Source organism: Lampetra fluviatilis, chromosome 21 (assembly GCF_964198595.1).
Source record: "Lampetra fluviatilis chromosome 21, kcLamFluv1.1, whole genome shotgun sequence".
In the NCBI taxonomy this organism is placed as follows: domain Eukaryota; kingdom Metazoa; phylum Chordata; class Hyperoartia; order Petromyzontiformes; family Petromyzontidae; genus Lampetra; species Lampetra fluviatilis.
The window spans coordinates 12,763,939-12,787,210 of NC_136295.1; the positions used below are offsets into that span (position 1 = coordinate 12,763,939).

Consider the following 23,272-nt stretch of genomic DNA (forward strand, 5'->3'; position numbering starts at 1 on the left):
TTGTCCAGTCCACGGCGGTTCGTGCTCTCAGCCCTGTGAGCAGTGAAACAAACAACAAAAACCCCGTCGCATTCAATTATTCACTTCATTTGGCTGGAATTCAGTGAAACCAAGTGAATTAAATAGCAATCCTGGCAGAGTGGATGGCTTTTTTTTGACGGACAGATTCGATGGACGAGCTTACTAATTCGGAGCCCAATGCGACTGCTCCGGGCGTCGTGGCTTGGCCCCGCTTGCCGTGCCGATCGAAGGGTTCACTCGGCCATACTTCACCGCGCCGATCAGTGCGGGGCGGCCGCTCGCGCCGAACGCCGCGGCTGCCGCATCGGTCCCTCGGCCGCCCGCGCCGCCGAGGCTGACCCCACCGTGACCCCTGGCAGGTGTTCCACGACGTGGCCTACAAGGCCAAGGATCGCAAGGACCTGCTGGCCGGCATCGACGAGTTCCTCGACCAGGTCACGGTGCTGCCCCCCGGGGAATGGGACCCCTCCATCCGCATCGAGCCCCCCAAGAACGTGCCCTCCCAGGTGAGCCCCCCCCCCCCCTCCCTGAAGTTCAAATCCCAGCCGATGGTTGATGAAGGGAATGAATACCGGGCGTGCTAATTCTACCCACCGTAGCAGGATAGCGTGTTGTGAACATTGCGATGTGAATTTTTATAAGGATTTACATCAGACCTCCCCTCAATCATTCCAATGCCCAGCTGTGGTTTAGCCTAGGGGACCCCCCCATGGCAGCTGTCCCTGCACAGCACTGGCCTAGCAGTGCACGTTACTCTGCCAGAAGGCAACCGCATCTCGAGGCGAGAGTGACGTGCGGGGCGAGTGACGGGCGGGGCAAGTGACGTGCGGGGCGTGCGCTGGTGCAGGACAAGCGCAAGAACCCTCCGCTCCCCAACGGCAACGCGGCGGAGGGCGGCAACGGAGGAGCGGAGTCGGAGGGTCTCGGGGGGCAGCCCGGCCACGGGGTGGGTCCCGAGCTCATTAGGACCGGACGGTGAGTCGCTCGCAATCCCAGACGATCACAAATTGGTAACGCCCACAGCGGCCGTTCACTCGTGGGGAAACGGAGAGAGACGAGAATGGTTCAGCGGCGTCGGAAACCGTAGTGGAGCGTGAAAGCGGCCACAATCGGCGTCAGCATTTGGCTCAAGCTCTGTGGCCCTACACTGGGATGTTTGACCAACTCACGTGCGGGATCCAGATAGGAAACTGATTATTGGATGGAATAACAGATGGGAATTAACCCACTTGCTGTACTGCCGTCGCAACCTGGCGGGCCAGGAGATGGCGACTTCGCAGCCCAGCGGGTTTGGGAGTTTCACGAGTGTGCGCGAGTGTGTGCGCGAGTGTGTGTGTGCGAGAGTGTGTGCGCGTGTGCGCGTGTGCGCGTGTGCGAGTGTGTGTGCGAGCGTGTGTGTGTGCGAGTGTGTGTGTGCGAGTGTATGCGTGTGTGATCCACTCAACCCCCACTGGGCCACCAGCGCCGGGCAGCGTGGTTCCTCTCCACGGGGCTGTGAGCTCCGCGCCTGACGGGGCTAGTCGGGTCACCAAGGAGCGATCTCACTCGCCGGGAAATGAACCCGGGTCTTTTTATGTTCGAGAGAAACACGGGGGGCCCACGTGACGGGCCGAGGTGGCATCGCGCGGGATGCCGACCCCCACTGAGCCCATCGATCCACCGCCAGTGTACGAGGGCCATTGATCCATTGAAGTTGCGCGTTGCCAGCGAGAGCGACGCTCCTCTTGAGGTGGGTGTCCCCGTCTCTGCCGCAGCTTGTTTGGGGGGCTCATACTGGACCTCAAGCGCAAGCTGCCCTGGTACCTGAGTGACTTCCGCGACGCGCTCAGCCTGCAGTGCCTCGCCTCCTTCCTCTTCCTCTACTGCGCCTGCATGTCGCCCGTCATCACCTTCGGAGGCCTCCTCGGGGAGGCCACCGAGGGCCGCATCGTGAGTCCAGCGCCGGGGAATATGCTCACCCCCCCGCCCCTCCGTGTCGGCCCATGGGGACGCCCCTTGGGGACCGCCCCGGTGGGCCATCCTGGCTGGCAAACGATTTGTCAGCGTCTCTCCGCGGGGTCGCATCTTCACTGCACGAGTCGAGTACTCGGGTGAAAGTGAATGCCTCCTCCAGTGAGCATTGAGGAGTCGGTGGTCATCCCCCCTGTTTACAACCCTGCAGAGCCAGTGGTGGAAATTCCATGTTGCTATGGTGGGGGTGAGTTTATCCAGAGGACAACCCGTGTTTACTTCCTCACAAAGTGGTACTCGCTTTATTGATCCGTAAGGGATGCTGATGGGCCGAGCCAACCACCCCCCCTCCCCCACCAACGAGCCCACCAGGATTTGACCTCGGAACCTTCAGATCGCGAGCTGCTCACTCTGCCGCTGGGCCGGCCCCCTGGGCGCCTGCACTGCGGACTGGTGGGGAGCGCTTGCAGCAGCGCTCCGCTCCGACTCGCCTGGCACCACAAGGGCCTCTTGCAGTGACAAACAACACTGTGGTGTGTGTGTGAGAGAGCACACGCGTGTGTACGTACACACGCGTGTGTACGTACACACGCGTGTAGTGTAGCGGTTAGCGCGCCATGCTACGAACCGGGTGACCCGAGTTCGATTCCCGCTCACGGCGAACACCAGTGACGATTATTTGAACCGGCCCTGGGCCTCCCCTAGGTCGACTCAGCCTCAAATGAGTACCTGGTGCGGTGTGTAAACATCGCCACTGGGGAGACAAAGGCGGCCGGGCGTGGTGCTGGCCACCCACCCCCTCGTGTGCCGTGCCGGCCTTTATGGGTGCTCGCTAACAGCACTTGCCCCTAAAAGTACGTTAAGGCTATTTGGGGGATCTTTATCTTTTTGTGAGCGCAGCTGCGTGCTGCAACACGTGGAGGGTTGCCACCCGTGCCGGATTTCCCAGGACCACCCTCTTGTTGTTGACGAGGCGGCTGCTGTGCTGGGAACACCTCTAAGTCTTCCCACAACTCCCGGCTGTTGTTGTCAGAGCGCCATCGAGTCACTGCTGGGGGCGTCCATGACGGGCATCATCTACTCGCTGTTCGCGGGACAGCCGCTCACCATCCTGGGCAGCACGGGGCCCGTGCTCGTCTTCGAGAAGATCCTCTGCAAGTTCTGCAAGTGCGAGGGCTGCACCGCACTAGCACTGCACTGCACTCTCACCGCCCCTCACTCGCACCGCACTAGTGCCGCACTAACACCGCACTAACACCCTCACTCTCACCGCCCCTCACTCGCACCCTCACTCGCACCCTCATTCGCACCGCACTCGCGTTCGTACCACACTCACACCACACTGACACCGCATTAGCACCGCACTCGCACAGTTCACCGCATTAGCAAAGCACTCGGACCGCACTAGCACTGCACCACACTCGCATCGCGTTTGATAACTGCACCACCATCCTAACATGGATGGATGTGTGCCAGTGTGGTTTTTATCCAGTAGATCCCACACCGTCATGTTTGATAAGAATGTTCTCCCCCGCCTAGAAGTGTGATGGAACTGGTGTGTGAGCGAGCGAGAGGGTGGGAGAATGTGCAAGAGAGTGGATGAGTGGGGGTTGTGAGCTGGTGAGTGAGCGAGCGGGTGGATGACCTCGCGAGAGAGTCACAGAGTCTGTGATTGAGCGAACGAGGTTGTGAGCAGGCAGATTGACGAGTTGGTAAGTTTGTGAGTGAGTCCGTGAGTGAGCGAGCAGATGAGCGTGAGTGTGAACGAGCGATCGAGCGAGCGGACGAGAGGATTTGCGAGCGGCTGAGCACGGAGGTAAGCGGGCGGGCGGGCGAGTTGAGCGAGCGACCCGCCCCGTGGGTTGCGCAGGGACTACGGCCTCTCGTACCTGTCGCTGCGCGCGTGCATCGGCCTGTGGACGGCCTTCTACTGCCTGCTGCTCGTGGCCACGGACGCCAGCTCGCTCGTGTGCTACATCACGCGCTTCACCGAGGAGGCCTTCGCCGCGCTCATCTGCATCATCTTCATCTACGAGGCGCTGGAGAAGCTCGTGCACCTGGGCGAGACGTACCCCGTGAACGCGCACAACTCCCTCGACCACCTCACCAACTACAGGTGAGCCGCGCCGAGGCAGGGCACAGAGGGGTGGAGTGGAGTGGGGTGGGGTGGGGTGGAGTGGGGTGGGGTGGAGTGGGGTGGGGTGGAGTGGGGTGGGGTGGAGTGGGGTGGAGTGGGGTGGGGTGGAGCGAGGTGGAGTGGTGACGACGCCGCATTATTTGTCGTGCGGGGTGGGGAGGGTTTCGTATTTCACCCCGGGCGGGCATTGCCGCACCTCAGAGCGCCACTGGATGTCGCTGTCAGTGACTGCCGCTCCACGATTTGCCGCGTGCCGCGTGAGGAGCCGACGCGTCGTTCGCTCCGCTGGGCTCGTGACGCCGGACATTTATAAAACTTTGTGACACGTGGTGCTTGGTCCGCATCCATGGACCGAGCGTGGTGCTCTGAACCGGTCACCCCGGGAACAACCCGCCCACCCGCCCGCCGGCCCTCGCCGTCCGTGTGGAGCAGTGTTCTTGATTGCAAGGACCGCGGGCCAGTGGCGACCTCTGACGTGTGGCTCCCGACAATACACACGTGTGAAAACACACCCCCCCCCCCACCCCCATCATCATCCTCGTGCTGGCAAACCCCAATGGTTTCAAAATTGTGGCGGCTCTCACATTGATGACGTCTCATCGGCGAACATCGCCCCTACCCCTCTGATTATGAGTCAAAAATGCTGCTGTAGACGGTAGCCAGGTTGAGGCTCGACGCGGCATCATCGGTGACCCGCGGCTGTGTGGCCAGGTGCTCGTGCACGGCCCCCGTGAACCCGGAGAACGGCACGCTGCAGCTCTGGAGCCGTCAGAACCTCACGGCCGCCACCATCCCCTGGGGCAACCTCAGCGTGACTGTGAGTGGCGCCACCTCGCCCCGCATTCACAGCAGCAGCAGCAGCATCACCGTCATCGTCATTATACTAAAACTAATCTAAACAATGTTTTATTGTACCAGGTAAGGGCCCACTCAACTCTTTAGCTCTTTTTCAGAAGCAACCTGGCCACAAATAATTGCTTGACGAAGTGGCATATCGTGTGGACATTTATATCAGCCAAATGCTCTAAACGCACGTTGATTACAAATGTGGAGGGACACAACACGGGGAGAGAGACACACACACTCCAAATACGGCAGGTGTCGGGGTCGGGATCGAACCCACGACCTCGTGCGCACCAGACGAGGGAAATAACATCTGGCCATGATCGATAGCCACTGCTGAAGGAAACGCATCCCCCAAGCACGACGCCATCTCTCTGCCTGTGACTGCAGGCAGTCACAGGCAGAGGATGAAGTGATAAAAGATCAGGAGGGAGGTGTGCAGGCACATGGGGCAGAAGGGCAGAGCAGCAGTAGCACTTGTGAAGCGCCTGGGTTCGATTCCCAACCTGGGCACCTTCCTACGTAGCGTTCGTACGTCTCCCCCTGTTCTGCATAGGTTTCATCCGGCTTCTCTGGTTTGCTCCAAAATCTAAAAAACACACACATACTGTGACTGGTATTGGCCAAAACATCCCAACGCTGACAAACTACCTCCAAACTACACAGTCAGGAATCACACACAACAGCAGCAGCAGCAGCATCACCTCCGAAAACTTGGCGGGACCCTCCTGAAACAGAGTCTCGAACCTCAGCGAGTCATTGCCGCGACTGCTGCGGTTACAGTGAGCGCAGGCCGCAGCCTGCCGCCCCTGACTGCGGCGCCTGCCGTGACTGTGGCCTCCCCCTCCCTGTGCCGGGCCGTGCCACAGGAGTGCTCGTTGTTTCACGGCGAGTTTTCGGGGCGGGCCTGCGGCCATGAGGGCCCCTATGTTCCGGACGTCCTCTTCTGGTCGGTCATCCTCTTCTTCTGCACCTTCTTCCTCTCGGCCTTCCTCAAGGACTTCAAGACCATGCGCTACTTCCCCACCAGGGTACGCACGCTGGAGCAGCGCCCCGCCGCTCGGGGCCCAGTAAACTAAAAAAAAAATTACTTTGACCGGATAAGGCCCCCAATGTAGCTCTTTTGCAGTAGCGACCTGGATTTGACAAATTATAGCTCAACCAAGTGGCTTAGCACGCGCAAATGTGTAGCAGCCAAACACTCTGAACGCGTCGTTTCTAAATGTGAAGGGAAAAACCGGAGGACCCGGAGGAAAAATCCACGCAATCATGGGGAGAGAGACACGCAAACTCCAAATATGCAGCAGGCGTCAGTGTTGGGATCGAACCCACGACCTCCTGCAGACCAGGCGAGGGAGTTAACATCTCCTAGCCACAGTGGCGTGCCCAGGGTCAGATATATAATCGGTTGAAAAATAAACAACATAGGGAAAAAATATTCCCCAAAATTGTAATTTTCGTTCCGATATGACAAAAATATACAGGCGTTCCTCGATGGGGCCTCGAGAGCTTCACATAGCTTATGGCCCTAGTGACATAATAATACTTAGGGCACGCACACAGATATATTTCGAAGGGGGCAAAATAAGTTTATATTGTTAAACAGCAATAATAATCATTGTTGTCGTTTGTCATTTTCCAAACGGGATGGTGAACATTATGGTCTTGAGTTTGTTCCGAGATGTGGCCCGAACGGACACCGGTTGCCCACTAAGTGGCGGAAGGCCCCCGCCGAGTGATGTGACCCCTGAACCCTCACCGAGCGAGCTCCGCGTGACCCCTGAACCCTCACCAAGCGAGCTCCGCGTGACCCCTGAACCCTCACCATGCGAGCTCCGCGTGACCCCTGAACCCTCACCGAGCGAGCTCCGCATGACCCCTGAACCCTCACCGAGCGAGCTCCGCATGACCCCTGAACCCTCACCGAGCGAGCTCCGCATGACCCCTGAACCCTCACCGAGCGAGCTCCGCATGACCCCTGAACCCTCACCGAGCGAGCTCCGCATGACCCCTGAACCCTCACCGAGCGAGCTCCGCATGACCCCTGAACCCTCACCGAGCGAGCTCCGCGTGACCCCTGTACCCTCACCGAGCGAGCTCCGCGTGACCCCTAAACCCTCACCGAGCGAGCTCCGCGTGACCCCTGAACCCTCACCGAGCGAGCTCCGCGTGACCCCTGAACCCTGACCGAGCGAGCTCCGCGTGACCCCTGTACCCTCACCGTGTCTCCCCCACACTCCCTGTGTCCAGGTGCGAGCCATCGTGAGTGACTTTGCCGTCTTCCTCACCATTCTCACCATGGTGCTCGTGGACTACGCGCTCGGCATTCCGTCTCCCAAGCTGCAGGTCCCCAGCGTCTTCAAGGTGAGGCGCCCTCCGCTCCCCTCCACTCCGCTCCCCTCCCCTCCACTCCGCTCCCATCCCCGTTGCGCTCACTACGAACATCACACAGGGGTGTGATATTTTATCGCTCTTGTGGGATGTGTCGATACTGCCACCGATGTTCTTATTGGTATTTTTTTGCACGAGTTTATTGATAATGGACAACAACAACTGAAATTCACAACCCTGTTTCAAAGCGCGCCTGGCGTGAGTGCCATTTTGATGTCGCCACCAGTTAGTGGCTAATGGCAGTTATTGTGGTAGTTGATCTCGTAGTAGTAGCAGTAATTATAATTATAAACAACTTAGTACGTTGGGTATACGCGCCATTCTTATAGCGCAGGGCTATGGCGAAGGCGCCGCTGTGTTTCAGACACTGCCGCAGTTTCAGAGTAGGGGGGGGGGTGCCGTTGCTGCTACGAGTACGTATGTTGGACTTGGATTGCACCGTACGTAGCCAACCGTGCTAATCGGAGGTCCGGGGGAAGGACCACAAACCAAATACAAACATTTATTCTTAAGAAATTCGTTTTCAATCTGGATGATTTAAAAGTGCATAGCTCCAGTGGCTTCCTAATATTGGAAGGAAGAGCGTTCCAGACAGCTGCAGCAGCGCATCTGAAAGTGCGCAATGTGGTGACTGCCTTTGTTCGATGGCCAGCCAAGTGCCGCTGCGAGGATGACCGGAGTTCGTGTGAAGGTTTATGCTCCTTGACGAGATCTGCGAGGTCAAATTACTCGATCCCAAATCGATCCCAAATCGAGTAATTTGTAATTTTCAAGTTTAATCAATTTGTACCGGGACGCCGGCACACACCGGCCTGCTCTTTTCGATGACGTCCCGGGATGTTTATCGTCCGCTGTGCAACTGGGCGGCGTGTAGTATTTTATGGTTCGTGCGCCCGCAGTATTACCCAGGGCAGCCTGCCGGATTTGAAGCGCGACCCTCTGCATCGAGAGGCGAGCGCGCTCCCACTGGGCCAAGTTGCTGTTATCATTGCTGCTGTTGTTGTTGTTTGCTTGCTCTGTTGTTGTTTACTTGTTATGTTGTTTACTTGTTATGTTGTTTACTTGTTCTCCCAGCCGACGCGCGACGACCGCGGCTGGTTAGTGGATCCCATCGGGACGAACCCGTGGTGGACGCTCCTGGCGGGCGCCATCCCCGCGCTCCTCTGCACCATTCTCATCTTCATGGACCAGCAGATCACCTCCGTCATCATCAACCGCAAGGAGCACAAGCTCAACGTGAGCGCGCTCGCACCGGGAACGCCGAGCGTGCAACGTCGTCATCGCCGTTGTTGTCGTTGGCCACGGTCTCCGCAGGCAGCTACCAATCCCTTTGGCGACGTCGAGAAATCGTCGATATGTAAACCACGCAGTGGCCGTTTTACCGGAGCGGAGTCAGGGCAACTGATTAGGAATTCTGTAAAGCCGGAGGGAAGTCAGTTTAGCACGTAGGCTTCCACGACCAATATCATCCATAATAGAGGGTTTTTTTGGCAAGTGATCATTTGTCCTCCTTTCTCTCTGGTGAAGAGGTGCTCCTTAAATAGCGCGGCGTCGGACGTTCTCGCACGGACGCTGTCACCCCTGCCGAGTGCTCGTGGCTCCCCCCGTTAGCTCGTGCACTCGCACTCTCTACCCTCGCTCATGAGCTCATGAGCTAGGGTGCGTGCCGGTGCGTGCGTCTGTACGTGCGTCTTTAAGTGCGTGAGCATGTCTGTACTCACTTCTGTGCGTGCGTGAGCACGTCTGTGCATGCGTGGGCACGTCTGTGCGTGGGTGGACCTGTCTGTGCGTGCGTGGGCGTGTCTGTACGCGCGTCCGTTACGGGCATTCTGTACGCGCGTCCGTCCGTGCGTGCGCGTTCACAGAAGGGCTGCGGCTACCACCTGGACCTGCTGTGCGTGGCGCTGATGCTGGGGGTGTGCTCCATCATGGGGCTGCCGTGGTTCGTGGCGGCCACGGTGCTCTCCATCTCGCACGTCAACAGCCTCAAGCTCGAGTCGGAGTGCTCCGCGCCCGGCGAGCAGCCCAAATTCCTGGGCATCCGCGAGCAGCGCTTCACGGGGCTCATGATCTTCCTGCTCATGGGCTGCTCCGTCTTCATGACTACAGTGCTCCAGGTGGGGGCGGTGGGTGGGGGGGAGGTGGGGAGGAGATGCGGCAGGGTGGCAGCACCCCTCGTGGCACCAGATTGGGCTCGGGTTTGGTTCCCGACTCGGGCACCTTTCTGCACGTGGAGTTTTTGCATTCTGTCTCTCTCTCTCTCTCTCCCTGTTGTGTGCATGTTGAACTTCTTTCGTGCCGCATGTAGCCAACAGTGCTAATCGTGGTGCGGGGAAGGAAAATAAACGATACACGAAATGCAGTTCGAAAGAAATTAGTTTTCAATCTGGATGATTTAAAAGTGCATGGCTCCAGTGGCTTCCTAATGTCGTAAGGAAGAGCGTTCCAGACGGCCGCAGAAGTGCATCTGAGAGCGCCGCGCGATGCGGTGACCACCGCCGTCTCTGTTCGATGGCCAGCAGCCAGAAGCCGCTGCGAGGATGACCGCCGGAGTTTGCGTGATGGTTTATGCTTATTGCAAGGGTTTAATCTCCGGTATTCTCCCATAGATACAATATTGGTATTGGCCCAAAACATCACAATACTGAAAAATATCTTGCAAATCACACAGCAGCAGCCACAACATCGCCCCCCTACTGTGAAAAATTTGGCAGGAACCTCCTGAAAAATTATCTTGAGACTCAGTGAGGCTTTCCTGGTTAAACAACCACAGTAGCAAAAACAACAACAATAATAATGATGATGAGTAGTAACCTTGCAGAGAACTCCGCCCGTGACACGCGCTCGTTTTGTGTGGCCACAGTTCATCCCGATGCCGGTGCTGTACGGAGTGTTCCTCTACATGGGCGCCTCCTCGCTCAAAGGCATCCAGGTGGGTGGGCACGGGCACCTCGGCACGCGGCGCCATCGCCATCGACTTGATCCCCGTTGGGCGCACTTCCGCCGCGCCTTGTGTTATATCGCTCTGATGCAGCTATAGACACGATCGCAACGAACTTTGACCCTCTGTTCGATTGCGCGGCGCCGCGTCCTGTCGCTTCGGCCCACGCTCGCTCGCGATGACGCCCACGCTCGCTGGCGCTCTCCGCCCGCAGTTCTTCGACCGGCTGAAGCTGTTCGGCATGCCCGCCAAGCACCAGCCGGACTTCATCTACCTGCGCCACGTGCCGCTGCGCAAGGTGCACCTGTTCACCGTCGTGCAGCTCACCTGCCTCGTGCTGCTCTGGGCGATCAAGGTGTCGCCCGCGGCCATCGTCTTCCCCATGATGGTACGCGCGTACCCACGTGCCCCCGGGCGTGCCCCCGCGCGCCTGCGTGATGGTACGCACGTACCCACGTGCCCCCGCGCGTGCCCCCGCGCGTGCCCCCGCGCGCCCGCGTGCTCGAGCGTGCCCAGGGAATGTTAACCCAACTGATATCCCTGACCCGTTAGGAGCCAAGTGTTCCGGGAATTTCTGAAATATCGGGCTCCCCTTTGCGAACATGTCGCGAGTATTTTACGAAAAGGTGGACGGACCGTGGTGAGTGACGGAGTTGAAAAGCGTGGATCTGGAGCGGACACCGGAGGGAATTGGCGGGGCTGGAAGAGTTCTCGAAGCTTCACTCGTCAGTCACACACGACCACACACCAGTCATCATCATTATTATTATCACTGCTAAGATGATTTTTCAGGAGGGCCCTGCCAAGTTTTTCACAGTAGGGGGCGAAGTTGCTGTCATTTGTAAATCAAATGGAGTTATTTGCAGGTAGTTTTTAAATTTTATTTTCGGCTTGTGGAGGAAACCAGAGAACCCGGAGGAAACCCACGCGCAGAACAAGCGGGAGAGAGAGAACACGCAAACTCCACGCAGAAAGGCGCCCGAGTAGGAAGTCAAACCCCTGGTCCCATGTTGCTGTGAGGCACCAGTGGGCCACCACCTTCCTGCCCAGATGCTGGCGTTTCCCAACTAGCTCTGGTCCGCGCGACTCCCTACGACCACGCCAGGAGAGGAGCTCGCAGACAGACTGACCGGAGCGGCCGGGCTCTCGGCGTTTCACTCGGACAGTCCAAATCAAACTATAAACAGTTTTTTTTTATTTTACCAGGTAAGGCCCACTGAGCTATATTGCTGTTTTTAAGAAGCGACCTGGCCATAAATGAGAGCTCAACGAAGTGGCTTTTAACGTGGACATTTTTCGCGGCTGAATACTCTAAACGAGTGATGTTGATTCTAAATGTGGAGGGAAAAACCACGACCTCCTGTATACCAGGCGAGGTAGTTCACATCTCCAAGCCACCGCGGCACCTGGCGGCACCCGGCCGTGTCGGCTTGCGGCCCAAAGCCGCACGTGTGGGCAGCAGCGTGGGCAGCGGGGCATGGGCAGTGGCAGCGGGCAGGCGAGCGGGCGGGTGGACAGGCTGGCGGGATCCTTGAGGTCCGTGCACGGCTCTTCGATGGGCTTGCCGTCCCCCACAGGTGCTGGCCCTCGTGTTTGTGCGGAAGCTCATGGACCTGTGCTTCACCAAGCGGGAGCTCAGCTGGCTGGACGACATCATGCCCGAGAGCAAAAAGAAGAAGATTGACGACGCAAAGAGGAAAGAGAAGCAGAAAGAGGTGAGCGTCTTCCTCCATTGCGTGCCCCCCACCCAGCCCGCGCGGTTCAATCGGCGCGTCCGTCGATTCACCGATCGCGGTTGTTGTCCTCGTTGTCCTCGTTGTTGTTGTTGTCGTCATTGTTGTCGTTATTGTTGTGGTTGTTGTCATTATTCTTGTCATTGTTGTCATTATTGTGGTCGTTTTCGTTGTTGTTGTCGTTGTTGTCATTGTTGTGATTGTTGATGTCATTTTTGTTGTTATTGTCGTTGTTGTCGTTCGCGTTCCAGGAGGCGGAGCGGATGCGGCATTGTCCGGAATCGGAGAGCATTCACGTGCCCATGGAGGAGGTCAACCTCATCAAGGTCCCAGTCCTCAACGTTCAGCAGAGGTAACGCGACGAGCACGCCGGGCGCGTTGTCACGGAGACGCGTCGCGCGCTCCGGTGTGTACAGCGCTCCACACACCAGCAGCCGCATCACTCATCTTATCAGGGGCCTAAGGTTAATTGGAGGTAAGGGCCTAAGTATGTATTACGTTTTTAAACAAACAAACAAAAATGATCTTGAAGTCATCACACATTTAAGCTATGCAAAATTATCTCATTTAGTCGACTCAAGGTACATTAAACTTCATGAAACATAAATCACTCTAGCTGTGGCACAGTCATAAATGTTGTCATCCTAATTCAGGAAAAGAAAAAAATCTTTTCTGATGGCCACGCTCCCATCGCCCTTCAACGTGCAATATGCGGACCTAAAAGACGGCCTACAACATCTGAGGGCCTAAGGCCTTGCTAGCCTATGGGTTAATCTGACCCTGTCTGCAGAGTAAAACCCACGCCTTAATTTGGCATTAAAAAAGAAAAATATATAATGGCCAACGTTTTGGGCAATGACTCTTAAAAGATGCATCGTTTATGCAAACGCTTTCAAGTTTGCAATCACATAAATAAACCCTTTTTAAAACTTTAACATTTCCGTTGCGCTGACCTTTTGCCACACTTCGGGAAGAATGCGAACGCTGTTTCCATTCCGCATTTACCCCGCGAAAGTATGCGCAGTAATAAATACAACGCTCACGGATTTGACGGCGCTATTAGTGGCACCGCCACCGTGTCGGCACGGCCGCCAGCCGACACTTAGCGGCTAATTTTACTCCCCTCCCACATTTCCCCCCCCCCCCCAGCCCCGAGGACCCCTCCGTCATAAACATCTCGGACGAGATGGCAAAGTCGGCGGTGTGGAGATCCGTGGCGACGAACTCAGAGCCGGCCGGAACCTCCCAGAGGTAGAGCTGCGTGAGCTGGAAAACCACGTTGTGGCTGGTGCGGCCGTGGTGGTGGTGGTGGTACATGTGTGGTGGTGGTACATGTGTGGTGGTGGTACATGTGTGGTGGTGTCCCGGTGGGTGCAGGGCCATGCCTGGTATTTGTGAATTATTTGGTGATTCTGCTGCCGAGTTGGCAGCGGTGCACAAGCACAAATAACAACAGACTCAACACATTTGTTATCAACTGCACTGCCCCAAAAAGAAAGAGTATATGACAGGTGACGTTTCGGGCAATGGCCCCTTCTTGAGGGCACATAGAGAGGCTCTTCCCATTTCCGTTCTCTGTGTTGGAACACCGGGACCTAAACAAAGCAAGCTTGCCTGGGCCGGCGTGACGCCCGCGAAATGAACATTTACACAGCCGGGTGAGAGCCCATTGGGACAAACACTGCTTTCCCATGGGATGCCCACCTCGAGTTGACCCCGAGGTCGGCCTGATTTCTCCCGGAGCTTGAGCTGATAGGCAACCCGAGTCCGTTTCCAAGCGGTTGTTTGCATGCTTTGGCAAGCAACCCCCAGTTCAAGTCGAACGACGAGTGCATTTGGCATCCGTGTCGCTCTCGTCGTGCAAGGTGGGGTTATCACGAAGGCGCTTCGTGTCGGAGATGATTACGGTCTGCGGTAGTTTTTGCAGTGCGAGGCGAAGCTATTGCGTGTTTTTACCGATTGAGTAATTGGCCAGTGATTTTATAAAAATTGGCAAAATTCCCACCACGATGCCGGCGCACACGGGCCTCCTGCTCCCTCTCGTACGACGTCGCGGGATCTCCAGACGGCACGCGTTTGTGGTTGATACGCGTTTGCGGTTCACACCGCAGCATTAACACCGCGGCATGAACCACAGCAGCTGCTGAGCTCGAACCCGTGGACCTCTGGAACGAGCGGCGAACGCGACACCGCTCCGGCGTGTGGGGCGAGTACGGCAGCCTTTATTTGGAAACACCGCAATGGGGGAAAGCTGGCCAGGGAATGCCTGCGTGCGAAAGCTCAAGACCATGTTTCTGACAAAAGAAAATAATTATTTTAAATGTTAAATTAGAAATTCAATGTTCCTGCTGCCTACAATGTTTTAAAATTATATTTGAAACATGTTTGGCGACATTTTCTCAGTGCCCAAATTCTTACGGAGGGAAATTCAAATCGAGGCCCCGTGGGAAATCTGAGTGCAGCTCGCATTCACGGCCAAGCTTACGGTGGCTAGGAGATGTTAACTACCTCGCCTGGTATGCAGGAGGTCGTGGGTTCAAGCCCAACCCTCACGCCTGTATATATTGAAGTTTGCATGTCTCTCTGCCCGTGGTCACATGGGATTTTGTCCGGGTCCTCTGGTTTTTCCCTCCACATTTAGAAATACAGTATGCATTTAGAGTATTTGTCTGCTAAAAATTTCCACGCGATAAGCCACTTTGTTGAGCTGTCATTTGTGGCCAGGTCGCTTCTGAATAAGAGCTACAGAGCTCAGTGGGCCTTACCTGCTAAAATAAAAAATACTTTAGTTTGGTTCAATAGTGTAGATTTGACACACGAGGGGGACAGCAACCCCAGTTCAATCTCAAGTTCTACGGCTCGTGGGAACCAGGTACTGCAGTGTTATCCGTCAAGGGGGACTGGGCCATGAGCAAATGCAGGAAGGCAATGCTAGGAGCGAAAGTTAAAGTACACGTACAGGGGGGATTACGTCACACCCAGGCTACGCTTGCTTTGTGCAGTTTCGGCCAGTTTCATAACAGCATTCAGCTCGGCAAACATCCACAGATCTGCTCGGTGCCAACAGAGCTCACGACCGTTGCGACCACCCTCGACTGTCCAACCCTCCCCGGTTGGCATCGATGGCCCGCGACGCTCGTGCTGCGAGCCCGTTAGCGAGTCCCATGTGTTCCAGTACGTGTCACCCCTGTTTACAAACCCCACAATGCACCACCACTGCCGCAGGCTGCTCGCGATTCCGCTTGAGAGACTGAAAGTAACCGCGCGCTGACGTCGGTCCATTCTCATCGGCGTGCGCGCGACGTGTTTGGGTTATGTCGATGCAAAAAAAAATCACTTTGTACGTCACGCAACATTCCCAGAGGACGTGAACTCTGCAACGCTTCTTAACGAAGTCAACTTTGGATTTTTACCCGGTTCTAAGACCCAAACATGTAACGCGGCGCAATGACGGGTAGCCGGGCTTCACTTCTCATGGAATATGTTCCAGGTGCCCCCCCGCCCCCATGACAGCGGTGAGTACCGAGGGGGTGGTGGGGGTGGGGGTGGGCATGGAAATATTTTCAGGAGCTCTGCCCCGGACAGCTTCCGGGTTAAACGAATCCCTGCGGCTGGCGGAGCGTGCGGGACGGCGTGGTGCCCCTCTTCTCAAGCGCCGCCTGGCAGACGAACCTGGCCCACGCCGCCGTCTCCGCGACGGTTGATTGTGAACGGCGGCGGCGGCTACCAGTTTTTTACGCAAACGAAGCATAAAAAAAGCGCTTAGGGGAGCCCCAAGTGGCTGGGAGTGCCCCCGGATTTCGTGTAAGCGCATGAATAGGGAACATCAAACGGGCCAGCCCCACCGGTCGCCACGACGCGGGACGGGGCTCGCCCGCGCGGATCGCCGAGCCCTCCGCCAGCCGCAGCCGCCCAGGCGCGCAGCGTCGTGGACATCGCCGCCGTCTCTAACATTCCATTCTCCCCGCGCACCTGCAATCGCTGCGCACGCGTTGATTGAGCCCACTCTCAAAAATGACAAAATCGGCCGGTTTGAGCCACGCGCTTATCTCACGTCGGGCCCTTCCGTGCCTCTGTCGCCTCGACGTCCGCACAACCCCCCCCGCACCCCCCCCCTCTTCCGTCCCCTGCCCCCCTCCCGACCCCCGCCCTTTGCATCGTGTTTTTGTACTTCTGATGTCTGATTGATTTCCTTGCCGTTACTAAACGCTGTTCCTTTCTCTTGTAGATCGTAACGTGGAGTCTAACTGGGTCTGTATTTCAAAGCATTTCCGCGTTTAACACCCCCTTCCCCTCGCCCGGTATTCTGAACGTTCCCGACGACATCGCACTTAGCCGTCTCTAAATGCGTTTTAAATCCTGGTTTTCGTCCCAGTTTTACAAAACGGCTCTCTGTCACAGCGTCCGCGTGTGCCGTCAAATCCCCCTCTCCGGGAGGGTTGAGCACCGCGGCTCTACTGGACGAGCGAGACGCGTGGACGAATCCGCGCGAGCTCCAGCTGACGAGCTCGAGCGTTTCACCCAACGGCGCCTGAGGTCGGCCGCGAGCGTTCGGCCCGGCACCATCGTTAGAGGCACTCCGGGGTCGTCGTCGCAAAGGCCGCGGCCCCCTCGCTCAGCCTAGAGTCCCATGCTTGACCCCTCGAAGGGGAATTCTCCTTCATACAAGGGTTGTTTTAGAAGACTCGCTCTCGCATCGATCGAGATAACCTGGCAAGGGGCTGATGTTGATTTGTTTTGTATTGCGTTTGAGCATGTTTACCTGAGTGTCCTGTAACGTTTGGCAATAGCATTTTACTGCTTCAGGTATATTATATATAACAAAAAAAAAGTTTAAATAAATAAAGTTGTTCCTGTAGAGCTGAATTAAATGTGAGAAACAACGTAAATAGAATACTGCATAGCACTTGACGCGTCGCAGTGCCCACGCTGCGTGGAGAGAGATAGAAACGCATCTATTTTCACAGAGGTATCACGTGACGTAAAACTGAGTCGTGACTAGAGTGTGAGATGTCATAACCGTGTGTGCAATCGCTGAAGTGTGGACACCTTCTCTGCAACTTGATTGTTAAGCACTTACACGCAGCAGGAGACGCACTTAAGATATATTTACGTGTTGAATGTTCTAAGGAAATTCCCTTTCGTGGCCTGACATGAAATGATTATAACTCTGAAATATTATTGTCGTGCTTTTTGGTAGCTGTTGATTTTAATATTCTCACAAATCAATGTTGTTGTCTTCTTCATATTTTTTGTTCATCTTTAACCTCTGTCATGCTTTTTGTCGATTATATTAGCCAATGATAGACATGCCCATTGTTCAGACCTTTGTCAATTCACTGCTGGATGAATGTCTCCTCACGCCATGTCTTTCATGGGGTTTGTTTGATGGCCATGGGTGGCGGTCACAATGGTTTGAGAACGAGATATCCATAGTTTGCCCCAATCGAGACTTCTAAATAACATGCGCCAGGCATTACCCACGCCCAGCGTGCCGGTAATCCTAACGTACCGTCTTGTCGTTCTGCACGTTGTCCGACGTTTCGCTCCGCGTCCGAGACCGTGCCGAACTGCACGCGGCACAAAGCCGATGACGCGCCGGGAGAAACCGTACGGCGTAACCGTGAACACGCCTGCGTGTTCGCACTCCACCGGCGCACTCGCTTTGCCATCGGTAGCCGTGCGCGCGACGCATTCATTCATTCCCGACGACGCCTGGTGTATATTTCGAGTTTGAGTGTCTCTCTCCCAAGTGGTCGCGTGGATCTTTCTCCAGGTCCTCCGGCGCGTCCCTCCGCATTTAGAATCAACGTCACGCGTTTCGAGTATTTGGCCTGCTGTACATTTCCACGTGATAGCCAGGTCGCTTCTGAACAAAGAGCTGCATAGCTTAGTGAGGCCTTACCTGGTAAAATAAATAACTCTTTGGTTCTTTCGGTAAAGTCACGTAGTTAGAAATAAAATAAAACAAAAAATTTCCTGATGACGACCGCTTGTGTTGCGATCGAAATGTCGTGATTTTTTTTTATTCTATTTCTACCTACGTGACTTTACCGAAAGAACCAAATAGTATGGATTCCTGCAGTCACGAAAGCTTCAAATCTATATTAAAATAAATAACGTCAACAGTTAGTTCTTGGGTGGAATGTTCTCCGTGTCCTTTTCATAGCACATTTTGGCCGCCACCCTCAACGCCATCCGCAACGGCAGTTTCCTCGTTTGGAAACTGTGTGTTTCGCGCACTGTGCGTGTTGCTGTTTTTTGGAAGTCGTAATGATCACCTTTGCGACTCAATTTTCCAAAACACTCTGCTTCAACAAGCGGACGAGTGTTGAGTGAACAGGGCAGTTCACAAGGGAGCAAGGAGACTTGGCGCGCTGCGCGTTGAGCACCGCTGTAACGGTTGCTGTTATGTGCAATGTAATTGCGTGTCTGTCATGATGTATACTGTACAGTGAAACCTCGATAAAACATTGGCGCTTTCTGTGTTATTACGAATCTAAAAAATCAACCCAGGTCCAGAGCCAACTTTAACTCGGGGGGAGGTCGCCCATTCTCTTTTGCTGCCCCCATTGTCTGGAACTCCCCCGAGCCATCCGTGCCGTCGACTCCCGGCTCGTGTTCAAGTTCAGGTTCCAGATCTGTATCTCTTCCACCTCGGACTTACTGCCTCTCTCTGAAGGATATACAGATTGCCCCCTGTTCCTTTACAGCGTCTTGATATGCGGCTGCATTGAGACGCTGTTATAAATCCATGTTGAATTACATTGCAAAATGCCATTTGCAGAGACTCAAACAAAATCCCCATTCAGAAAATGTATAAATCAACCAATCAAAATTGCATTTCTTTAAGGGCACCTTTCTGTGAAAAAGAGATTCATAACTCATCGGATTCCTCCAATCTGAATAAAGAATAACATTCTGAATTCACAAATCCCCCAAAAAATCTGGTTCAGATGTTCCCCCGTAATAAAAAAAAAATGCTGCATTGAGGTTTCCCTGTACATCGCTAACGCGGCAAATGTTTGGTTTGGTCTGAACACGGTTTACTCTCCACAGCGTCGAGCCGCCGAGCTCCACCGGAAAGCGTAGCGCGTGGCTTTACATGCGGCTGGAGCGGGAGACGAGCTTGTGACGCGCAGGCGCCGTCTCCCTCGTTGCCGCCACGACCCGCCGCGGCAGCGCCTGGCGCGGCAGCGCCTAGCGCGACGCGCCCGCTTCACGCGTGGCGATAGTCGCGACCCAGAGGTCGTCGTCTTGTTCTCTCCCCCCGTTTATCTGGTTCAACAAATAGGGGTGTAATCGTGGAGCATCGGTCCGTCGGCTAATGTTGTGATTCTCAAGAGAAACGAAGGACGCTCGCGTAGCTTCGTCCCCGGTTGTGCCGCGCCACTGTGCGCCGTTGGGGTTGTCGCCGCGTGTTGTTCGGCGCGATATCTGGAAATTCGCTCCACGCGTTGCCGGGAGATTCTCCGGCTCGTGCAGCGAAACGTCGGACATCGTGCCGAACGATACGCGGCACAACCTGACGGCACGCGTGAGAGATAAACGATACACGCATCGAATCGTCCGTTGAAGAATACAGGGTGTTTAGATCTTAGGATGGTGAACGTATGGGATTGGGCCCCCTCCAGCCTCTAGGAGCCGCTACATTAACCGCAATGTATAGAAAGAAACGACAATCGCAATTGCGACCCCCAATCGTGACAATTCACTGAATCGCGGGGTGAGCGAATCGTTTGCACCCCTATTAATATTCTGTTCACACGAAGGATATTGTATTCCTAAAGAAGATACGTTAACTCCTAGATAGTCCACTAATGTGTCTCTACGGACGGCTGGCGTCGCTTCACAGTATTTGTTGCCGTATTTGACCCCCTCGAATCGCCGTGCTGTCCTTCAGTTGCTCATCGTTGATCATTCCACTTGTACCATAAGCACGTGCTCTGTCTGCCGCCAAACTCAATCACGCCTCGAACGCGTCGCAAGCATTCCACCGCATTTATTTTCACACACGTCGTCCAATTTACGAGACGGCTCCCTCCCTTGCGTAGTGGCTTGTTGATTTTTTTGTGTGTGATGTTTTTTTTTTTATCTTCGAGGTAGCGATGTTTATTTTGTAACGTGTCCCACCTCGCCTCCGATGGGGTTCCCAGCAATAGCGCCTGCTCGTGAGAATAAAAATTGCAGGTGGAACCGGGCCTCGACGAGAGCTGAGGATGGCTTTAAATGTCGACTTTAACTTGGGTGGGTTATATTGAGTCTGCAATCTTCCTGGACGCGCTTACGGTAAACGATGTGCCGGCACGTTGCAATGAATAAATGATGTAGCCCGCAGTCGGCACGCCAGGATGAGAGAGACCTTAGGCTTTCGTAGGCCAACGGAAATGGCTTTGCTGATGCCCTGACCTTCCGGCAAGCCACTCTAACGTCTGGGGTTATTCGCAATTTCATTCACAGTGTGTCCTCGAAGTACCGGGTTAATTCAGGAGCAGATGCCCCAATAATGTTACATCCATCACCTTTACAAAGCCCTCGTTATTTTCACGAACGCCAGAAATTGGCTCATTTACAACTCGTATCGTTTTTCACATTGTTTAACTTTAGAACAAACTACAACAAAAATCGCATGAAAGAAAGTTACACGAAGAAAAAAAAACATGACCGAAATCACCGAAAGTTCCAAACCAATTCTGAACGCACAACCCCCAAATCTAGAGCCGTCACTGTGCGCGTGGGGCAGCCCCATGCTGGGGGCTGCGCTGGCGCGTGACGTCACAATGCAGGGTGGAGACGGAGGTTCAAAACAAAAGTCAGCGTGCCTTTTGATCGCCAGGAATGCGATTTAAAAATAAAAATTGTTCCACTTTTTTTTCCCCCCAAACGTTTTGGTGGTCCACCGAAGAGCCACGGTCATATGCGGGAGGCACGGTACACCCCCCCCCTCCGCCCGCCCACGTTATCTCGAGGGCACGCTGTGTATTAGGATATGGGAACGATTGAGTTCTTCTCGGCTTATATTTAAATGCATGAACCCAGTGGGAAAAAAGCACATCAATTGATTTCTGCGCATTTGTACAAAAACAGTTGTTCGGGAATAATCCGCCCGCTCTACATCACCACGACCAGAAATGTGTGGCCACTGCGCGTTGGAAATTTGCAGGTTTTAAAATCCGCCACGGTGCTGCTCGCTTTGCAGCCAGCGCTCAAGGGTACGCCACCGTCAGCTGACTGTGAGAATGCTGTTTATCTCGACTCTCATCCGTGTGCCCTTCCTTACCCGTGGATCAACTCAGCCGCGGTCAGTCTGGGTCGGTGGAATATATTTCGGCATCGGGCAGCACGCTGCAAATTCAGTGCGCTGCTTGCGACGGCTGCCAGCTGCTGCTGGTCACGTGCCCCACCTACTTGCATTCAACCAGCGACGTGGAAAATATTAAACCCTGCATCTTGCCCGTACGAGCGAGCTGTCTGGCGGTGTGGCATAAGTCACCACACGAGCCCTGATGAGATAAATGGTTGCCTGGTGGCGAGAGAATGGGTCGCCTGTCCCACCACCCAGCCTGGCTTGGCCTGGCCAGCATGTTTGCAACCTAAACGTCGCTTATTTCACCGGGTGGCAGCGATAACCGCTTTCAAACGAGATACTGGAATATCAATCGGCTGAATTCAACTGTTGTGGCAAAATATTCTTCTTTCAACGTTGAGAAATTGCTATTTCTAACCAGGTTTTACCTGTGGTTTCATCAATTCCGTTACACTAACCCGCCTTTATTTCCATTCACGTAGGAAGGACAAGTGCGGTTTAATCAATTTGGTTCCAGCTTGTAAATTTCACACCACTGGGCGTGGTCCTAGGCAGACGAATTGAAAGACCCCACGGTTTCCCCACACGGCACATCCCGACAACACTACAGAGTATGCGCGCTGTCGTGCTTAAGTATGATCGTACCCGGTCTGGATGAATGTCGCCCTGGTCACTCGCAAGGCTGCCGTGTTGACCTTGCCTCCTGTGTGATGGCACAGGCCGGGGTGATGCATGCCTGTCCCAGCTTACACCGGCGTGGACGAACAACCGAATTACAGTACCCGAGTTGCTTCCAGCTGACGGTGGCAACGTGACAACAGGCTTAGGTTTTCTCGTTGGCGCTGCTGTGAAGCTCTCCGATGCGTTCTCGGGTCGTACCGCGCGTTGTTCGGCACGATGTCCGACGATTAACCCCCATGTGCCGCAAGCTATTTTTTTTCAGGAACGGAACAGGGTTCTTGAGGAACTGAAACGAGAATGTTGTCGTTTTCGGGTTGTACCGCAAATTATTTATTCGGCACGAGGTCGCACGTTTCACTGCAACGCACTTGGGGAGATTCTTTTTTTTTCAGGAGCGAACATTTTAAGTTCGGGGACTGAATTGAGATCCCAAAGAAGCTCCCGTCATGTGCAGCGAAACGCCAAAACATCGTGCCGGACAGACACCACGCGGTAGGGCAACCCGAAAATATACGTAAGAGAAGCGTTAACTTGAGGCGATCACTTCTGCTGCTGCTGCTGCTACCGCCGCCAAGACGAGGCCTCCAATGTGTGGATGTGAGATCGTGATATTGTGAGAGACAGATACAGAGAGCGCCTTTTTTGATGTTCACTCCGAATGATCGGCTTTATGGGCATGAATATCTGTGAGCATGCAAGGGCAGACTGTGCCTCCCCAACCGGCATCGCGTACCAGTCACGTGTGTGTCGCATTGTGCATCGGTCGCGAATGGAACTGTGAACGCGGCAGGGCATGGCGAGTCGAGTGTTTTTTTTGCAGGGGGATTCAAACAAATAAAAGGTCTGCCAGGAGTCCCCTTGTGGCAAATTGTGTCCAGGGCCCAAAATGTTGTTGTTCAAGAGTTGTCGGCAGAATGATTTTGGGCCCAGTGCTGCCAAAGACCTTTCCCCGCATTATTCGCTGTACCTGCCACCCCCGGGTACAACAACAGCGCTGCTACAATGAATGAATTTCCGTGGTCAATGTAACGTATATTCTTTTTTTAGATAAATAAAGATGAACAATTTACGACTGCTTTGGGGATATTTGTCTCTTTTTTTATCACTTTCAGCAGCCTCGCGCTGGCTCAAGCTTTGCATGGCATTCCGGAAAAAAAGATTTCATAACCTAAGTAGTACGGAGTTGGCCAAATTGAATGAAGGCGATCGTGTAGACTTGGCAGTGATTATCTACTCTGGCGAACCGTTGTAGAATCTATTGTGAGACG

The 23,272-nt window shown here is 54.7% G+C and overlaps 1 protein-coding gene across 2 annotated transcripts in view; it reads left to right on the plus strand.

Annotated features, from left to right (window-relative positions):
- The window catches only part of LOC144938254 (electroneutral sodium bicarbonate exchanger 1-like), a 92,533-nt gene extending 69,460 nt beyond the window's left edge, over positions 1–23,073 (plus strand). For both annotated transcript variants that reach the window (XM_078866108.1, XM_078866109.1), the window contains exons 10-25: positions 381–527; positions 869–996; positions 1,776–1,950; positions 3,005–3,138; positions 3,842–4,087; positions 4,820–4,925; positions 5,821–5,982; positions 7,202–7,315; positions 8,417–8,578; positions 9,208–9,459; positions 10,206–10,274; positions 10,498–10,671; positions 11,861–11,998; positions 12,268–12,368; positions 13,166–13,267; positions 19,076–23,073. In XM_078866108.1, coding sequence (XP_078722234.1) covers positions 381–527; positions 869–996; positions 1,776–1,950; positions 3,005–3,138; positions 3,842–4,087; positions 4,820–4,925; positions 5,821–5,982; positions 7,202–7,315; positions 8,417–8,578; positions 9,208–9,459; positions 10,206–10,274; positions 10,498–10,671; positions 11,861–11,998; positions 12,268–12,368; positions 13,166–13,267; positions 19,076–19,151 — 2,286 coding nt within the window. In that variant the 3' untranslated portion in view covers positions 19,152–23,073. The remainder of the gene's footprint in view (positions 1–380; positions 528–868; positions 997–1,775; positions 1,951–3,004; positions 3,139–3,841; positions 4,088–4,819; positions 4,926–5,820; positions 5,983–7,201; positions 7,316–8,416; positions 8,579–9,207; positions 9,460–10,205; positions 10,275–10,497; positions 10,672–11,860; positions 11,999–12,267; positions 12,369–13,165; positions 13,268–19,075) is intronic.
- Positions 23,074–23,272: the final 199 nt, after the last annotated feature.